Below are 20,168 nucleotides of genomic sequence, written 5' to 3' on the forward strand. Positions count from 1 at the left end.
GGCCTTGCTTGATGAATGGGCCCTCATTAAGTTAAGTTTTAATCCTTAATAGATGGACTAAAAAGTGAATATTGGGGATGGATAATCTTGCAATAAACTTTATTTTCTTGGTGTTAGAAATAAGCTAAGAAGATTAAGGGGAACTTTCCAAAAATCAATTTTATGCATTAATTGGGTTTTTGTTAGATTTGAAATACCGTGAAAACAGGGTTTGATTTAATGAAAACCAATTTTGAGATGCTTGAAAAAGGTTTCAAAAATTTAAGAATTGATTTCCCTCAAAATTGCAATTCTCATGTGTTTGGCTAAATTAATGATAAACCACATGCAAACAATATTGAAAATCCAATCTCTAGAATCAATTTATTTTTTTTTTGAAATTGGATATAAATCCTCCAAACCTCATAAATAGCAATTTCAATTTAAATCCAATTTAAATTTAATTCCAATTTAAATCCAATATCTAGAATTACTTTATTTTTTTTTTTAGATTTAATTCTTCTTAATTTCATAAATAGAAATTTCAAATTAATTTTTGGTAATCTAGTTTAATTAATTTTAGTTAATTGTTTGATTTAGCATTAATTCCTTAAATACCAATTTTAATTCCAAATTTCATTTTACATCTTTAAATTTTGTCACTCTAATTAGCTTATACTTTTATTTCCAATTTAAGCACAATTCCCTGTGGGATCGATATCATTTTTTTAAAACTATACTACTGTGACCCGTGCACTTGCGGATACACAACACAGTTACCACTTCCTTGAGACCTTGGATGACACACACTCTCTTTCTCCTTCTTGTGTTTTTCCTCCATAAAAAGAAAGCTTATTTCTTTCTTGAATCAAAGACACTAGAAAAGGTTTCCAACTCAAATACATCAATAGAAATCACCTAAAGCAAATACCCTAATTGTTAGTGGTTGGCAAGCATCAAAGAGAGGACTTGGGCTGCCTAAGGTGATCTTGGTGGAAGCTTGTGGTGGACAAGCTAGAGGAGCTACAAGTGGAGCTCTTGGAGACTACCTAAGGGAGTAAGAAGTGTGATTCAGCGCCTTTGAGGTTAGTCTCCTACAATCCCTAATAAAGCTAGGGTTTGAGTTGATTAATAGTTAATCAACAATCCTTGATGGCAAATGAATCACAAATGCTTGTTAAAAGAGTGTTTTGACATGCTTTAAGGCATCAGAGAAAGGCTAGGATCGTAATACACTTGTATGTATGCATAAAACCCTAGATAAAATTTTTGAAACTATCCTCTAAGGCCCTAACCATGCTTCCCAACGCCATCATTGATACCACCTGACACAATGTATAGTACGGAAAAGGATCGACACACGATCAAACCCTTGAAAATAAACAAATTCTAATCTAAGATCTTAATAAACACAAGATTTAATCTGAAGTCTAGGATAAAATAAAGCAAACTAGCTTTATAAAAAAGAAAACTTCATTAAAATAAATCTAAAAAAGTTACACATAATGAAAATACAATAGGTATTTATAGAATTTTAATCCTAATCTATGTCATATAAATGAATTAAAGAATCCTAATCTAAATAAAAGCCATATTTAAAGACCTAAATTAAATAAAAGTAATATTTTAGAATTCTAAATAAATTAAGAAATATAAATAAATCTATCTAGTTAAATAAATAATCCAATTAAGACTATAAGTGCTTGTGAAATATGGAAAATATAAGCCTTTAGGTCTGGTCTAGATTTGCGCTTTTATCATTCACCCACATTTTCAAGAAAATTCGACCTCTAATTTTAATTTCTAGACCGAATAATAACGAAACGACTATCTCTCACACTAGGTTGAGACTTGAGTTCAAGACCTTATAGTTTTGTATATGTCTATAACACCATTGAATTAAAGCTTATTAATTAAAATACCCTTAAACTACACCATTCAAGCACATCCATTCTATCGAAGATACAACATCAAACAATAATTCAAATTTAAGTTTGAATTCATGATCATCTTTGTTTAGTTCAATTATTATATCTTGTATATTTAAAATTCAAGATCTTGTTGTAACTATTTGTAATGCAATTTAATAAAATATATCAAGGCTCTCACAAGTGAAGTGAGAACCTTTTCAATTCTGCATCAACACACCCCTTTGTTCTTGCTTTTGCCAATATTCAACACCTTATTCATAATCGCCCAAATAGAGACAACTATCTTCTTTAGAAAGCCCAATTCCTGCATTACTGTATCCTCGTGGGCAACGTCTTGTTGGTTATGCGCATCTTACATTGTATGAACAAGATCAAATGATCTTTAGTGCTCTTATCTCATTCCTTGATTAGAGGCTCTCCTGAAGTTTGGGGCCATTCTTGAAAAAAATGTTTGCTTCACAAATCACAACGTGCAAAGCTTATGCAAATTTGTTTGGAAAAATTATTATTTAATTTTTATATTTTAATAAAATTAACTATTTAATACCTTTATTTTAAAAAATATATTAATTAATTCTTCTATTTTTTTAGTTTATAAATTATTAGTTCATCCTATTATTTTAAAACTTTTTTTTTCTCAATCAACAATTCAATCATGTAATTTGAATAATAAATTATTTATTTTCATAATTTTAAATTTATCAACAAATAAATTTTTGTCTACAACTATTTTTTTTCCTTTGAATAACTTGAATAATAAAAAGAGAGTGATTAAATGCACGGATGACTGTTAGACCAAAGCTTCGATTTTAGGCAATTTTAATTTCATTTCTTGAGAATTGTGATTTGGGATAAAAGGAGAAGAGTTTCCTATTTCTGCTCTGCTAATTTTATTTTAGTTTTAAATTCTAAAATTTATCTATTTAATTTAATTAAATTGCACGCCGCTAAATAAATGCATGGTGGTAATTTGATTGTTCTTCTTAAAATTCAAACTCATATCAAATTTGATTAAAATTAATTTTTAATTACCTTAATCTATTTAATTTTATATATTTTAATTAATAATTTATATAAAAATTATTTTTTATTAGTAATTTATATTTTAAAAATTTAATAATTCTATAAAATATTTATATTTTATTTTATTTAAAATAAAACATGTCACACCTTACCCTTCTGTAAGGCATAACATGATCCCGTAGAATACCTAATGAACTACCGAACTTCACCTACCGATAACTCATTAGGTACCCTACAAGGGATTTTAAAACAATTTTCTTATTTTTGACAAGTGGTGAGCATTTTCTAGTAAGTACTTAAAACATTTAGTTAAAATTAAAACTAGTTAATATTTTTGGTCCATTTTAGTTTTCCGTAAATTCTATAAAAATTTTGACAGAGTTTCCTCTGTATTTTGAGAAAACAGTTCTTCAAATACCTGTAAAAAGCACTTCTAAAAGTTTTTCTCAACCACTACTTCGGTTTCACAATCAAACTCAATCAATTTCACAATCATTTCAATAAATTTCTCAAGTTCAAAATTCAATAGTCCTCAAGGTACAGTCAATCAATTTCATACATTCATATTTCTTTAAAGATAAACAATTTATGTATACATCATATAAAAATTTACATTAAGAAAATCCAAACTAAAGTTTATTACAAATTTTATGCAGATTTTGTACAAGCTGCTCAAAACCCATCTTCACATGTCCATACATTTCTGTGCATTACATACATCAAAATAAATATTTACGATCAGGGTATAAATTATACCCAATAGCTTTAAAGCAGAACGATCCTCAATCCTCAATCTGATCTGCTCCTCCGATCTCTCAGATCTGCGACAGCAATAAAAGCTATCGCTGAGTACTAGGACTCAGTGGTGCACAACATATTAAAATAATCTTTATGCAAAATTTAAATCTCATTTATTCAAAAATTTAACTAAACATAAGCATTAAACACAAAACATAAATTATGAAATTTTAATGCAAACCAAGTTCATTTCGAAGTATCAAAACACATTTCATAAAACCCACAGTTAGATCATGCCATTCGAAACAAATAGAATCTCAGTAGCCAGAGGCTAAAGAGAAATCACATCACAAGGCTAGCTAGCTCAAATATATGGATATCCATTCAAATCCTCTTCTACTGGCACACCTCAACACTTCTCCAGAGAAGGAATCAAAATTCGAAACTAATTACCCCCACTAGTCGTGCTAGTGAGGTGTTCAAATATATGGTCATGACACTGTGGTTTCAAAACTTATCTTAACAATTTGCTAAACATTGCGATTTCAAATATACACAATAACTTTCACAGTTTAAATCAAAAAATCATAAATAATGTCACACATAAACTTTCAACAATTCCAAATCACAAGTAAAATACATATTTCGTTCACTTTATCAATGAATTTTAAAGCATGGAGATGTTGTGCACAAACCTCAAGCGAGTCGTCCCTTAGCCTAGACTCGGTTCCTCGGGTTTCTTCCCCGATATTCTTTTCAACTGAAACACACAATTTTATAATGTTTCAGTACTAGAACTTAACACAAATCCAAAATAAATTTAGCTTCACATTTACCTAGTTCTAACGTGTTAAATTCGACATTCTCTAAATTTTTATGTTTCGGGTTACTATTCACTACACTATTCAAGTCAAATAGTTGACTTTCTAAGGCTTAATAGGTATGGGAACTCCAACTTCACTCACATACCACATTTTGGTCATTAAATTTGTTGGTTTTGGTCATTTTCTCAAAGCTTAGGTCTTTTAGGCAAAATTGTCAATTTTCGGTTTTGGAGTCCTAAGTTGCACTGTTTCATTGGTCCTTTTACTGTTGGAATTTGACAAACCTTCCTTCATAGAAAATGTTCCTTATTGTCTTAAGTATATTCTCATTATTGGATCACCCCAATCGGAGTTTTGTAGCTCAAGTTATGGCCAAAATAAAATTATTGTTCACGTGCACTGTTCATGCTGAGATTTTGGATTCTGGCAGATTTTGATCCAATTTTGGTCAGTAATTTGATTAAGTTAAGTTTATAATTTGGTCTAACTTTCTTCATACGAAATGTTCTACTATGTCTTAGGTTTCCATCGATTCAAGAATCACCTAAATCTGAGTTTTCTAGAGAGAGTTATAGCTATCCAAACATTACTGCCCAAATGAAAATCTGCAGAGTTGCAGGTTTGATAACTCAACTTTGCTCAATAATTTGAATGGGTTAATGGTATAATTTGGGGTGATGTTCTTCATGAAAGTTTTAAATCTATATCTCCTCTAACCCTTGGCCAAATTTCAGGTCAATTTGACTTGTCTAACTCGAGTTATGACCAAATGAACAATTAGTTACTGTTCATTTGGTCAGTTTAGTGCAGTGGCAGCCTGCTATCATTTCACTTTGGTCAATTGTTTCACCAAGTTTTGGTCAGTTTTTGCCCATGGTTCCTTAATGAAAATTGTGCTCTTTTATGTCTATTTTCATCTCCAATTGGTGGCATATCCATTAGGCTTGTAAAATTTGAGTTTTGGTCCTTCAAAGTAGGTTTGGTCATGCTGCTACGAATTTGGTTTAATTTCCTACCATTCCCACACAATTCATTTGGTCATAATTGACCACTATTTCACTTCACAATAGGTCAAACATGCCATTTATGCATTTCTCCAAATTTTGGTTCACAAACCCTAGCCTCCAAACCCTAATTCACTTAAATTGTGCAATTAACTAAATTCAAAACTTTAAACCATAATCAATCAACTAAGTAGGGTTCCTAAACTCATTCAAACCCATTAAATTCATGCAATCCATACTCCTCTCAAGCTGCCCGAATTTCAGTTTGGTCTCCAACAATTAATTTATTTTCATTTTAAGTTTATTTACAAGCTCTAGATGCCATACATACATTAATTAAGCTAAAAATTTGAAGTTTGCATTACTAACCTTTAGTGAAGTCTTTGATCTTCACTTCCTCTCAATTTTCTTCAATTCTTCTCCTTCTAATCTTCCTTCCAAGATTTGTTTATAATTTTTCTTCAAGAAAATCAAAGGATTTATGGTGGAATTAATATTTAGGAAGCTTATACATAAGCTTTCATGGAGGAAAGAGTTTGAGAGAGAGCTTAGAAGAGAGAGACGGCAACTAGGGAAGAAGATAATGAATTTTATATTTTTTTTTCTATTTATTTTTTTCTATTAGTTCTTTAATTTAATTCTCGATTCCGAAATTTTCTTTTCTCCGATTTTATTTGACAGTTAGGTCAGGAGTCAGCTCTCGGGGTCAATTGACCAAATCGCCCCTCGCCGGTTCATCCCGGTTTGCAAATAATCCAATATTTCTTCCGGCTCCCTGACCTAATTATTTGACTGACTTAACAGTTCTTTTTCGTGATTTTCTCTTTTCCACTGTGTCCATAAGGGTCCTAAGGACCGCAGCGTCACTTTTTACGGTTCGAAATTTGAGTTTAAAATGACTTCGATGCGTTCAGGAGGTCACTCATCGCTGTGACTCTCGGCTCGTTTAACCTCTTATGTTCTGTTTTTCTTATTTATAGTTAACTAATTAAACATTACTAATTATTTGTGTTTATGGCTTCTCAAATTGTCTTAAGTGTGGTTCTAATCCCCTTAATTGTCCGGACCGACACCAGTCACCGGAACAGTGAAATCTACCAGGCTATGCAAACGGGGTGTTACAAAACATATAAAAATTTATAAATATTATTATAAACAATATATAATTTTTATTTAATTATGTATTTGTATTAATAAGTTTGGACAATGGATACTCAACATATAAAATTTAAATTTGATTTAAACTATTATGGATATTATTTTTCAAACCTAAATAATTATATACTACCATAACTTATTTCATTAAGGTTCGATCGAATGGGTAACCTCAAAATTTTAACATGCTACCATCTCTAATTATAATTGTATATCCAAGGGTTGCTAAAAGAATTAGATTAATGCTATAAAGAATTTCATTACCAACCACAATATTTATATTTTGCAAATGTTGACTTTTGAGGGGAAAACATAATTTAAAAAACTGACGGATTAGCTATGAGAAAGCTATATATTTACTTGTGGGCTACATTATATATTTTATATTTTATATTTATAATAAATTAAATTTAAATAAAAAAATTTATATCCACCATTATTTTTAGGAGGTTGAGAAACAAGAAATAATTAAAACTCAAAGGATTATAAGAATAATTAGTCTATATTACTCCATCCTTTTGTGTGTATATATATACATTAAAAAAGAAAATTTAAGCTCACTAATATAAGTAGACAGAGTCTTTGACGCGGTAAAAAAAACAAAAATCTAAATTCACCAAATTATAATTTCCCCCCAAAAAAAAGCAAACTGAAAATTTCAGTTTTGATTTTTATTGAAATTAATGAAATTATTAAGAGAGATTTCGGATAAGATAGCTAAACAAATTATAAAGAAAATCTAATAAAAAAAAATACTTTCTTTTTTGTCATGGAGTAGACAAATTTCGACTCTTATGTAGCTAGTTCGTTGACAAAAATCCTTTATATATTATAATAAGCATAAAAAATATTCACCGACCATCTAGCATTATATTCATTTAATTAATTACGACCATTGAATTATTATTGTTGAATAATTGAATACAAAACCTACCTCGTTATAAATAATTAAAGTAATTACAGATCCTAGGATAGTAACAGTTTGGATATTTGTGGATACTCGATTCGATAAATTTTAATAAAATGAATTTATATAATATATAATTTGATTTGGAATGAGTTTTAATTTGAGAAATGATAGCCATGACGAGTTTAGATTTTGAGTATTGAATATCTATTATCTAAATTCATTAATATAAATAATTAATTAAATTTAAAATGTATATTTTTTATAATAATATTTATAAAAAATTTTATATATTATATTTTAAATAATAGAATTTACAATATTTTATAAAATTATTAAATTTTTAAAATATAAATTATTAATAAAAATATTTTTATGTAAATCATTAATTAAAAAATATACAATTAAACGGGTTTAGTTATTTTTGGGTAATAATAATTAAATTTGAGACAGTTACGGATAGTTAAAAATAAATTTTAATTATGTTTAGGATGAGTTTGAGTATTGAAAATATTAATTGTATTTGAGTTTGAATATAGTGATTTTCACAGATATCCTATCTATTACTATCTCTAGACCTAAGATGAAATATACATTAAGACTTACTTATTAAATATATCTTATATATTTGCATCTTAAATTTATAACTAAGCGAATTTCCAATTTCCCAGAGATCCAAATGCAAACACCTCTCTCAACAAGTTTCTAATGTGATATTATCTTCAAAAGTGCATTTTACCTTTTCTTTCTCTTCACTTTCACCTTTAATTCTCAAGATTAAGGCTTGTATCAAGCTCTGAAACATTTTATTAGAATTCGAAGCCATTTAATGGAAAATTAAAAGGAGAAGTAACATAAAAGATAAATAAAGAATTATAAAAAGAGGGAGAATATATACAAAAAAAAATACTCAACACAACAATATTAGATAACTCCATTCTACATAGCACAATATCTTAAATATACTGACCATACATATATCAACACTCTTACTTAAATGCCCTAAACATACTTCTAAGTAAGCACCACAAACTTATCTAAACATCACAAACTTATCTACACTCACTTGTATGTTTTATACTTCACCATTCATATATATATATATATATATATATATATATATACACACAAATACGAATTATTGTACTTTCCAACACAGGAATGATCATTCTGCTATGACCTTCTTTGGTATTGCTTTCAAGGGTATAAGCTTTCTAACTGTAAATCCCATCCTCTCTTTCATGTCAATGGTCTCTGCAGCAGAATTGCTGCCAAGCTCCCAGTCAAAACTGTGAAGCAAAGAGGCTAAAGTAAGGTGAAGCATGCGGTGAGCCAAAGGGAGGCCCACACAAATTCGTCTTCCAGATCCAAACGGTAGCAACTCGAAGTTTTGCCCTCTATAGTCAACATCTGAGCCTAGAAATCTCTCAGGCTTGAAAGACAAGGGGTCCTCCCAAGTATCTGGGTCTCTTCCTATAGCCCAAGCGTTGATGAAAACTTGCGTATCTTTAGGTATATCAAATCCCATGAAGTTTGTGTCTTGTAAGGTATTTCTTGGGACCAGAAATGGGAGGATAGTATGTAATCTCATTGATTCTTTGATTACTGCCTGTAAGTATGGCAATTCATCTATGTCACTCTCCCCAACCTTCCTTTTTGGTCCGACTATTCGATTAAGTTCTTCTTTAACTCTTCTCATTGATTCTGGGTGGCGAAATAGTTCAACCATAACCCATTCAATAGTGCGGCTTGTAGTTTCTGTCCCAGCAAAAAAAATTTCCTGCAGAGTATATAACAGATTCAATTGATTTACTGCGCCGAGTGCTGCAAATAAAAAACTAGTGATAGTACGTAATATATAAGCACAGAATCTAATCTTCTAAGATTTTAATCTTTCACAAGGTTTCTATGTGTATATATAAAAATTTAAATAGTTAATATACCCATAAGTAGTTAATTGGAGAGAGAGTGATGATTTACCACTATGATGATGAGTCTTCTGTGGGCTGAGATCTCATCAGGTCCACCTTTCCCATCACCTTCGTACTCCAATAATGCATCCAAGAAGTCCCTTCCCTCCCTTTTTTTCATTAATTTCCTCTCTTCAATCCTCTGCCGGACGAAACCCTCCAATACTTTCATGGTTCGTCCCAGGTCTCGCTCCATGTTCTTCTTGATCCTCTGGGGATCCAACCCCTTCAAAAATGGCAAGAAGTCAGCTAAGTTTGGCTTCCCACTCCACTCCATGACCTTGTCCATGGCTTCAAAGAACTCAGGCCCCTCTTTCGAATGAGAATTCAAAAGATCCTGCGAAATAACGAGGTTGCCTATCAGGTTAAATGCCATGACAAAGACATAGTGAGATACCACCAACTCCCCTGTTTCTCCTCGTGCAAGCGCCGCTTCTACATCCTCCTCAATATATTTTATCATATCGTCGATGCACTTTCGCCGAATGAAAGCAGTGTCGTTGATTCGCTTGTTGGTCATGAGCTCCACTGTTACTACGCGGCGAAGAAGTCGCCAGTTGGAGCCATACCTTCCTAGAGAAAGCGATCCCTCGTTAAAGTTATGAGCTGTCAAAGATTCAGGAACTTTCCGATCACTGAACGTAACGTCATGATTCTTGAACAGCTCTTCAGCAGCCTTGGCAGATTGTATCACCAGAGCGTTAGTGCATCCGAGTCTTAACCAAATTACAGGCCCGTACTTGAATCTAAGCTTGTATAAATTCCGGTGAGGAATGGTTCCAAGATCGAAGATGTTACCAAAGACTGGCCAAGCAGGAGGCCCTGGTGGTCGTTTCTTGGCACCAAGTGATCTTGATCGTCTCTGTTTCAACAGCAGAACCAGGGTTAAAATGAAGAGAAGAGTAAACCAAGCAAGCAAACTGCTAGAGCTCCATTCCATTTCTTCTCCTTTCCTACGCAAGTGTTTGAGCTTCTTGATAGCCGTATGTGCTTGAGCTTCTATATATTTGCAAACAAATTTGCATCTTTGTCCTCAAATGCTATTTATAAACTGTACTGTTCGAAAAAGTTCCATTTTTAACAACATTTTATTATGATTTTTAAAAAAAATTATTTTAATATAATAATTATGAACCATTAAAAAATAATATTAATTAAATATAATATATCTTAATTATCTACATTTAAAATAATTAAATATTATTAAAAAATTTTTTTACTAATACTCAGAATCTATATGTTTAGTATTATTATTAAAATTATTATTAAAAAAAGTTTTTTTTTTCAAAAAAATATATTAATTAAAAGTTTTAAAAATTTACTTAAAATAAAATTTAACATATTTTAAATATAAAAAATTAAAGTAATGAAAATTTTTAGATGCTTGGGTTTATGTTCGTAGTTCATGTGGTGATAGAATTTTCTATGACAAAGATCAGACACATATATTTTGGTTGAGGCTTATGCATTTCAAATTGGCTACGGGTCTGCATTTAATGGATTCGTTGAGGGATAGATAGGGTATTGTTTGGTTGTGATTCGTTGAGGGATAGATAGGGTATTGTTTGGTTGTGATAAAGTCCAAAAATGAATCATTGTTGGCTGAAAATTCTAATGAGACACTTGGGGTGGAATTCTCCTCTGACTACGGGAATTAGAGATAATATTTGTGGAAAAGATTATGCAGGGACTTAAACATAGGTCTACGGTGGACCGGTTTAAATAAAATTTTTCTACATAAAATTTTTTTATTTAAATTAAGTTTATCATAAATTTAAAATATAAAATATATAATAAAATTTATTTATTAAATTTATAAGTTTCACATATTTATATTTTTAAATTATAATATTTATAATAATTAATTACTCAGTGTTAATAGGGTTAGACGGAAAAGGATTGCTATGGATCCAAATTTTGGTAAAAAGAGCATTTTATCTTCTTTATGGAATAGTAGATGGAGACAAGACTTTACTCAACATTGAAATTAAAATTTTCCACGTATTTTTATAAATTAAAAAATACATATAACAATAAAATATTTATTATTTTCTTTTATTTAAAATTTAAATATGAAATATCTATTATATAATTTTTTAAGTTTATGAAATATAAGCTATAAATATAGATGAAAAATTGTTATATTATGATTATAAAGTTATTTTTTGTATTGTATTAGTATATTTTACGAATTTGATGAGTCTCATTATGTTTTTTTTTTATCATCTTTATTTGTTTAATTTATAATAATATAATATTTTTATATTTATTGTATTAATGATTTGTAGAAATAAATATAATTATTGTTAAAAAAAATTTAATTTTGGCACTTGTTGTATAATTATTTCTTCTAAGCTTTAATCTACAAAATACAGAGCAACCCAACTTTTGCAGAATTCATATCTTATGATCATCATTCTCTCATGATCTTCTTAGGTATTGCTTTTACTGATGTAAGCTTTCGGGCTGTTATTCCCATTTTTTCCTTCATGTCTATGGTCTCTGTAGTAGAATTTCTGCTAAGCTCTCAGTCAAAACAGTCAGACATGGGATCTTTCCAAGTATCTGGGTCTCTTCCTATCCCCCATACGTTATCTTTAGGTATGATCTATCCCATGAAGTTTGCGTCTTCTAAAGCATGTCGTGGAATTAATAATGGAAGTATAGGATGTAACCTCATTGTTCCTTTGATTACTACCTGAAAGTATGGCAATTCATTCATGTCCCTCTCCTCTACCTTCCGTTTTGTTCCCACAACTCGATTAAGTTCTTCTTTAACTCATCTCATTGAAGGTCGGCAGAGCAGCTCTGCCATGGCCCACTCAATAGTGCTGCTTGTTGTTTCTGTCCCAGAAAACAGACCAGGATGGAGGCTGTTGTCCCAAAATAGTGTAAGAGGGGGGTGAATTAGACTATAACAATTTTTCGGCCCTTGCTTGTAGCTTAATGAAAAATTGTGGCTTTGTTCAACTAGGTGCTTCTCTATATATATAATGAAAGTAAAATGTGCTTCAACAATGTGTCTCTAAGTCGCAATTCAAGCCTCAATCAATATTTATGGCAATATCTAACTAAGCATGCATCGTACAATATTCAATCAATTTCTCAACTCACTCAATATGTCCTCAAGTTTATCAATTTAGTCTATTTAATTAACATTCAATATCATGCATGAAAAGAAAAATTTAAATTGCACAAAAGTAAGGAGGTGAAGGTTAGAGAAATCAAACACAATGATTTTTATAGTGGTTCGGCTTAACTAGCCTACATCCACTCTCTCAAAGAACCATTTTTGAGTCTTCTCTCTACTATTTGCTCTTTTGAAGGCAAGAGACCAAAATCCCTTTACAACTTTTCAACACCAAGCTTTTACCAAGGTAGCTTGAAATCTTCACAAGTGCTATCTCAAGCACTTACTCTCTCAAGCTTCAATAGGTGCTTGTACAACCTCTCTTAAATGCAATTCAATGTTTTAACACTCACTCTTACTCAATACAAATCAAATTATAAAGAAGAGATGAGTTGATTTACCAATGGTAGCTCAAATACTTTAAAGCTCTTGAATGAAAGCAATAAATGAAAAATCAAAGTTGGAGTTCAAATGTAAGCTTTCATCAAATATAAATGAAGTAAAGAATGTGTATTTATAGTCCCAAATCATTTTAGACCGTTTGAAATCCTTTTGGAACGTTATACACATTTCCTAAGACAAAATGGCCGTTATTTTGTCCTTTTGTGTGAAGTTGAGCAGTTCTGATCAATTAGCAAACTAATGAAATATTGGTAGCAGTCAGTAAACTAGTTAGTAAACTAATTTTTTTAGCAAATACATTAGCAAACTAAAAATTTTAGCAAACCAGTTAGCAAACTAAGTCAACAGCTGCATGTCTCAACTTGCAATATAAAATGATTTAGACCTTAAAAAAAATGTTCCAATAGTAGTGTCCAAGGTCATAATGAGAAAAAGTAATCAGAAAATAAAATTTCATTTTTGAGCTCCATTTGACTAAATTCTCATCCATTCTTTTCACAAAAGACTTATGACTCAATCTCTAATACTATGCATTTCACACCTTTTCTTTGAGTCTTGGCTTCCATAGTCTTGTTCTTTTCTCATTTTGGATTTGTCTTGAAATGCCTTTGAGTATCCTTTCTCCTTAGATGCAACTTCAAAGATACTTTAGGAATAAGACAAAGAATCTACACATCACTTGAAAGTTAGTTTAGATAGATTCTTTTTGAGTTTTGTTATCATCAAAATCAATGCTCATTTTGAGCTACACGGGGTCAACAAAGGCCGTGGTGGTAGTTGCTCGGCATTGAATCTTGACTGTCTCTGTTTCAGCAGGAGATACAGAGTCACTAAAAAGAGCAGCACAAACCAGGCAAGCAAATTACTTTAGCATGAGGGCGATAATTGGAGTCATATCGACGTAGAGGGAGCGATATCTGGTCGTAGACTGTATCACCAGGGTGTTGATGCATCCCGGCCTCAACCAATGACGTTACCAAAGATTGGCTAAGCCAGTGGCCCTGGAGGTCGTTTGCTTGGCACCAAATCTTGAATGTCTCTGTTTCAGCAAGAGAAGCAGAGATACTAATTTGTATTTATTCATGTGTTTCCCACGGCCTACAGCCTCCCAATGTGGGCTACCATGGGAAGTAGAAATAGTGAAATGGCATTGCAATCATATTTCCTTCTGTTTTTCATATTTTAAAGGTATATGAGATATTTAATTTGTAAAAATCAAACGTAAAGAGTGGTGAATCGAATTGAATAATTTCAAGCGTTTATATATATATATTTAAAAATCAAAATCTAATAAGAATAAAAATGCACATTCATATTTACTCTATAATAATAATAATAATAATAATAATAATAATAATAATAATAATAATAATGTGTATAAAAAAAATTGTTAGGTAATAATCATTATTAATTTTTTTTACTAAAATGTATGTTTAAATTAACTAATATAAGTCTAGCTTGATTTGATTCGGTAATTATAATTAGAGTCATATAATTCACTTGATAAATTCAAGTTTAAGTTTTTACATTCATTCTCATCCTTTATTGATTTAATTATTAAAAAAATTATATTTTATAAATTATTTATTATTAATAAGTCATAATAAATACTAATGTAATTACTAAGAATTGTAATTTAAATATAAACTAATTAAAATTAATTATTTCACTTACTCTTTTTAGTAACAGAATTGATAATTATCTAAAAAAAAAGTAACTGAATTAATAATATTACTTTTTTTAGATCCACGAACAAGAGATCTTCATCTAACGGTACAATGGTGGTGGGTTTTGTTGGGTTTTCACTATTCTATAGCACCATATATAGCTTTCCTTGTTTCTTTAATTAGTATAATAAGTAAATGTAGTATAATGGATAAAAATTAACCAATAATATTATTTATTATTAATAATAAGTATTTGCGTATTAATCTAGTAGTAATTGAGATAAGATCATTTTAGAAATGAACACCAGATTTAAACCTTTACAATAAAATTCTAAAATTACCCATTTTAGATCACCCAAAAGAAATTTCCCCTCTTTAGTTATATTATTCTTTCCATCTCAATTCCCAATTCCATCATATATATATATATATATATATATATATATATATATATATATATATATATATATATATTTCTCATAAATAGTTTAATAAATTTATAAAATTTTAATTTCTCTGCCAACATATCTCACATAATATGTATGCACCAATATAGTATTTGACTAAAAAATAAACCCATTTCCTTTAAAACCTCGTTCTCATATAAATTATTTTCTCCACAAATAATTTATTTAACTTAATTCCTTCAAGATTTATTCCTAATTTTCCATTAAAGCTTCTTCCAAAATTTTTATAAATTCACTTTTCAATTTTTAATATATCAATAATTATTATTATTTTATTTTATTGTATTTTTCAAAAATTAGGGTGTTACATAAGTAGCTATGGATTAATTCCTAGCTATATATTTGCTATGAATTAGCTAAGGATTAATCTAAAAAATTCCCGTAAAAAAAATTTGGTGCCAATTTTCATTCCCATCAAATAGTTAGCTATGGATTTAGTTAGGGATCTTTTCTTGCTAAATTTTAACTACAGAATTTCCTAGCTAATATGTGGCTAATTTTTCAATCTGAAAAAATAGCTACAAAATAGAAATTTCCTAGCTAAATCTATAGCTAGAGTGTCATTTTAGCTAGGGATTTAATTTTCCTAGCCAAATTCTGTAGCTAATTGACAATTTTTTTTTAGTGATTTTTAAAAATCATCAAAGTTTCACATTTTCGAAAAACTCGAACCCGATTTCTAAAATTCAAAAAATTTCAAAAAATTTTCAAAATTTAAATAAAATAAAATATTAATATTTATCCATAAAATAATTAATTTAAAAACTATGAGTGTTACAAAATATTTTTACAATTAGATTAAATTTTTACATATAAATTCAAACATTTTATATATATTTTTTAATTAATTTTATATATATCTTAATGTAAATATTTAATTTATTAATAATTAAATTTATTGCCATATAAATTTAAACTTATATTAAGTACAAGCTATATCAAATCTACATATAACCAATAACTTTAAAATTTCACATTAATCACTTGTTCCCAACAGAAGGGACACCGCCATGTGGTGCGATAATGCCTTGTTGCCAAAAGAGCTTGTCCTTAACTGTTTTAAATTCCTCTTTATGTGTATACAAAATTATAATTGTTAAGTCATTATATAAAACATATTAAAATTATATTAATATAAATATTTTATAATTATTTTCTATTTTTTAATCTTTTACTTAATAAAAATATATAAATTTTTTTTATTTATTATACTATAAAATTTTAATATTTCAAATTTTATTTTTCATTAATATAATAAATTTATTATGATAAGAATTTTATTCTAAGTATTTTTATTGTAAAATATTACTATTTAATATATAAATTTTAAATAAAGATTTTAATTTCTTAAATTACATATTAAAATTTAACTAAGCTATATTTTAATATTATTTACATAATATATCAAATTAATGATTTTAACAATATACCTATATAATATGTAAAAGAAATATTAAATTTAACTAAATTATCCTTCATTATTTACCGTATTTACTATTATATATTTTAATCTAATTAATAAAAAAATTAATAATTAAAAAGAATACATATTAATTAAACATTGTTATTCCAAACAATTGGAGAGAAAAACAAGGGCCCAAAATATGTTCATTGGATGCACAACTTAGCTGGCTGTGCGTTAATTTCCTTTTAATTTATAATTATTATAACATCATTTTTATATAAAATATATGTAATAATTTTTAAATTAAGTATATTTTATGACGTTATTTTTATTAGATTAATTAAAATAAATATATATAATAAAATAATAAATATATTAACTCTCTCTGTATATAAATCCCATAATAAATTTTATTTAAATATTATTAATTTTTCTTATTTAAATCAGAAATATTATCATCCAAAATATATAACATAATCTACTAATTAATTAAATACTGCGTGCAGTTGATGGGTTGTAGCTAACTATCTAATTAGATTCCCACTAAATGATCCGGTGATTGCCGGCCTTTTGTCTGCATCAAATGAAACAAATTGTAAATCTTGCTTCCATAAGCTACATCCATTATAGGATCTTGCTCCAGTTTCTTCGTGCCCAAAAACTTTGAATAAACCTATGCAATAATTATTATGTGATGAGATATAAATAGAAGCCGAGAACCAACCCTGAAGTACCTACTCTAGTAATACTAATGGAGTTTACTCCAAATTTTCTTATTTCCCTCTTCCTCCTTTCATTATCAGCTCTATTCCTCGTCCACATCGGCCGTAGAAACTCCACCATAAACCGCATGTTCCCTCCAGGACCACCGAGATGGCCAATTCTTGGCAACCTGTTGGATCTTGGTTCTATGCCACACAGGACCTTAACCGACTTGAAACAAAAATATGGTGACATTATAGGTCTAAGGCTAGGTGCTGTAAACACAATGGTCATCCTCTCAGCTAAGGCTGCTTCTGAGTTCTTCAAGAAACACGATCTCTCATTCGCTGAACGCAACAAAACAGAGACCATGCGTGTCCATGGCTACGACCAAGGCTCCTTGGCTCTAGCCCCTTATGGTTCGTACTGGCGTGTCTTGAGGCGTCTAGTCACGGTAGATATGCTGGTAAACAAACGCATCAATGAAACAGCTTCCATACGAGGAAAATGCGTGAAAGATATGGTGCGATGGATTGAAGAGGAATCCCACAAAGTTGAGAAAAAGACTCGCGGGATTCATGTAGCGAGGTTTGTGTTCTTAATGACACTTAATTTGCTAGGAAATCTCATGTTTTCGCGTGATATGGTTGATCCAGGATCCAAGGAAGGGTCAGAATTTTTCAGAGCAATAATGAGAACAATGGAGAGTTCTGGGTTTGTAAATGTTGCAGATTATTTTCCATGGTTGAAATGGCTAGACCCTCAAGGACTGAAGAGAAAGGTGGAGAGGGATCTTGGGAAAGCTATGGATATTGCTTCTAAGTTCGTCAAGGAAAGAGTTGAAGAGAAGAAGAAGATGGTGGGAGACAAGAGGAAGGACTTTCTTGATGTGTTGCTTGAGTTTGAAGGCAATGGGAAGGACGAGCCTGATAAAATTTCCGAACGAAATGTCAACATTTTTATACTAGTAAGTCCCTATATACACTTCACCATATATGGTTTTTCAGTTTTCTAATCTGAATTATTTTGGATTTTATCAATTTAAATTGTCTTTTACCTTGAATTTTTATCTAATGTTATGTTTGATTCATGGAAGTTAAATATGCAATTTTGTTGTTTGATTTGGAAGATTGATTTAAAATAGAAAAATTGTAACAATAAGATTTGGCTCATGGACTGTCTAATAAAAAAAAATTTGGTTCAGGAAATGTTTATGGCAGGTACAGAAACCACCAGCAGCACCATTGAATATGCATTGACTGAGCTCATATGCAACCCTGAGTCAATGACCAAGGCCAAAGCTGAACTTGCTTCAGTAATAGGAGCAAACAGAAATGTTGAAGAGAGCGACATCGACAATCTTCCATTCTTGCAGGCTGTGATAAAGTAAACACTTCGGTTACACCCTCCAATTCCATTCCTAATCCCGCGAAGAGCGATACAAGACACCAAATTCATGGGATATCATATTCCCAAAAACACACAAGTTCTTGTGAATGCTTGGGCTATTGGAAGAGACCCAGATGTGTGGGATAACCCTTTGCGTTTTAACCCTGAAAGGTTCATTGGGTCCAAAGTTGATTATAAAGGACAAAATTATGAGTTCATCCCCTTTGGGGCTGGAAGAAGAATGTGTGCAGGAGTGTCACTAGGCCATCGTGTCCTTCACCTTGTTTTGGGGACTATACTTCACCAATTTGATTGGGAACTTGAAAGTAACATCAATCCAGCCGATTTGGATATGAGAGACAGGTTGGGCATTACAATGCGCAAGTTGGAGCCATTACGAGCGGTTCCTACAAAGTGTAATATGTTGGACCGAATAGAAAAGGATAAAGCAGCAATTTGTCCCTGATAAAATCTGACTAAAATTCTAAAAATATATATGTGTTCAATTAAGTCAGATTTAATATTTAATTATATTTAAAATAAAATTTATGGAATATTTATCTACAAAGTTAATTTTGGGGTGATATATTCAAAGATAACAAATTCAAGGTGCAAATTATTCTATTATCTGTAAATTTCATGCTTTCTTATTAGTTGGTTGTTTTAAATCTAAAGGTTGTATTGCCTTGGAGCTGTCAGTTGCCATGAATGATGTTTGTGCCTCTGCATCCTCCATTTTTATTGAGTCTGATTCCAAAAAAGCAGTGTTATGGGTTTTAAATCTTGGTAAGGCACCTTGGCGTCTTTCTTCAGTCATCGATGGTATTATGGAGAACATGAGCTTACTGCCTAAAGTCTCAATCAGTCATGTTTTGATTGAATCAATTGCAGCTGCAGATTGTTGGGCTAAGCAGGTTCTATTTCGTGATGAAGAGTTCGTCACCTTTCTTTAATTTCCATTTCTGGTTGCAACGATTATCTTTAGATTTCAAATAGACAAACACAAATAGCACAATGTATAAATCTCATCCACACAAAAATACTAATACTTTTATTTTTTTGAACTGCAAAAGAATTGCATTACACGGCCGAAAGGCGTCAAAATACCAAGCAGAACTGAGTTCTGCAGGATGAATTACAAGCCAATTACTATGGAGGCTACCCCTAAGCAACAACTTAGCAATGCAATCGGTAGCTTTGTTTGCTACTCTCTTTTTCAAAGAGAAGGAGTGTTAGAAGAAAGAATACAAGTGATGAAGGAAATTATTGTGTATTTGTCTGTGTCTGATTTACAGAGATATTATATCTATTTATACATAAAAATATGAGCTAATTTAGACAAGTACAATAATTGCTGTAATTATGCTAGACAAATCTCCTATAATCATGCTAATTGCTGTAATTATGCTATACAAATCTCCTATAATCATGCTAATTGCTGTAATTATGCTCTCCTTTTGGTCTTGGAGGGTGTG

The 20,168-nt window shown here is 30.3% G+C and overlaps 1 protein-coding gene and 1 pseudogene across 1 annotated transcript; one reads left to right on the forward strand and one right to left on the reverse strand.

Moving 5' to 3' along the window:
• Positions 1 to 8,468: 8,468 nt before the first annotated feature.
• On the reverse strand, positions 8,469 to 10,564 carry LOC110655150 (iridoid oxidase; the record flags this gene model as incomplete). Its single annotated transcript, XM_058147446.1, has 2 exons — positions 8,469 to 9,341; positions 9,542 to 10,564. Coding segments are annotated over 2 exons (1,638 nt in total), but the record flags the coding sequence as incomplete, so codon positions are not given.
• Positions 10,565 to 17,353: 6,789 nt separating this feature from the next.
• Positions 17,354 to 19,646, forward strand: LOC110673522 (cytochrome P450 76A1-like; annotated as a pseudogene).
• The last annotated feature ends 522 nt before the right edge of the window (positions 19,647 to 20,168 follow it).

The sequence above is a fragment of the Hevea brasiliensis genome, chromosome 5, assembly GCF_030052815.1.
Source record: "Hevea brasiliensis isolate MT/VB/25A 57/8 chromosome 5, ASM3005281v1, whole genome shotgun sequence".
NCBI classification, from domain to species: Eukaryota; Viridiplantae; Streptophyta; class Magnoliopsida; order Malpighiales; family Euphorbiaceae; genus Hevea; species Hevea brasiliensis.